This window comes from Trachymyrmex septentrionalis, unplaced genomic scaffold (assembly GCF_001594115.1).
Source record: "Trachymyrmex septentrionalis isolate Tsep2-gDNA-1 unplaced genomic scaffold, Tsep1.0 scaffold60, whole genome shotgun sequence".
NCBI lineage: Eukaryota > Metazoa > Arthropoda > Insecta > Hymenoptera > Formicidae > Trachymyrmex > Trachymyrmex septentrionalis.
In genome coordinates, this window is record NW_017305779.1 from 6,880,183 (window position 1) to 6,881,461 (window position 1,279).

At 26.3% G+C, this 1,279-nt stretch overlaps 1 protein-coding gene across 1 annotated transcript in view; it reads left to right on the plus strand.

The window, feature by feature from the left end:
• LOC108752410 overlaps positions 1–639 on the plus strand; it is a 2,103-nt gene extending 1,464 nt beyond the window's left edge. The window contains exons 3-5 of the mRNA XM_018493210.1: positions 3–71; positions 201–356; positions 571–639. Coding sequence (XP_018348712.1) covers positions 3–71; positions 201–356; positions 571–639 — 294 coding nt within the window. The remainder of the gene's footprint in view (positions 1–2; positions 72–200; positions 357–570) is intronic.
• Positions 640–1,279: the final 640 nt, after the last annotated feature.

Genomic DNA, 1,279 nt, shown 5'->3' on the forward strand with positions numbered 1-1,279 from the left:
TGATACTCCTCGCTTCGCTTACGTTCAACATATTCATATTTTGTTACATAGGCGAACTTATAACGGAACAGGTACATCCAATATTTTTCAAAACAATGTTACACAATGTACGAGTCCTTTAAACGGCGATATGTAATAACATCAAATAATTTAAAAAGCATTTCATCATATCATCATCTATAGCAGAAATCTTATGATAGATTATAAAAGTACGTGAAAGCTCGTACATGATTGACTGGTACCGACTTCCAGAAAAAAAGAGCCTTGCTGTCATTTTGATAATCTGTATGTCCAATGCGACTACTAGGCTCACTGCTGGAAATATGATAGAATTGTCCATCAGCAGCTTCGGTGATGTAAGTATTATATCCAGGTATAAATATTGTAAAGAAGGAATTTAAATTTTAAATATTATATATTAATGTTCTATAAAATTCCATGGTTTAATTTTTTATCAAAAAGATATATAATGGAATTAAAAATTTGATGCATTTTACGATCTAGAAATATATTTTTTAAATTTAGTCGTAAAAATTATTACAGTGCGTCTTATTATCTTAAAAATTATAGGTTATCAAATCATCTGTCGCTTATTTAAATATGCTACGGACGCTTACTACTTTAGAAAGTACAATTTGAATTATAGTAGTACTCATTTAATGACATTAAATCTTACACAAAACAGTAGTAAATATCAAATATATTTATTCAACAAATCTTGCGCTCCGAATAAAAGTCAAAGAATGTAATATTGCACAGTTTTATTTATGATACTATTTGGAAAATATTCTCAGATAATAAATATTTGAATAGTATCATTAGATACGTACAGCGTTATTTCATTATGCATAATAAATAAATGATGCTTCAATAACAAAGGATTAAACAAAAATTTTCTTTTCTTATTACGTTTCTATAAAAATATACATATTTAAAAAATTTTGTTTAAATGATATTTGAATAATATATTTAATAATAAAATAATGTGTACAATTTTGGAAACACATCGTAAAATAAAACAAAGCATTTTGTTTATTAAGAAATATATTATATAATGTTTTTATAAGCATTATGTAATATATTAAATACTAAATTCTATTCATCTCCATTAATATCATATAATATCTTACGTAAGAAAAAAACCAGTTGCGATACGCTCCAATAAATCGCGGAAAATCTCTTTGTGAAAAATGTAAATTTTTCCATTCTTAATTCATGAACAGACAAGGGCAGTACCACATGAAGAACCCCTCTTACGGAAATCAAGAATAGCATCTGT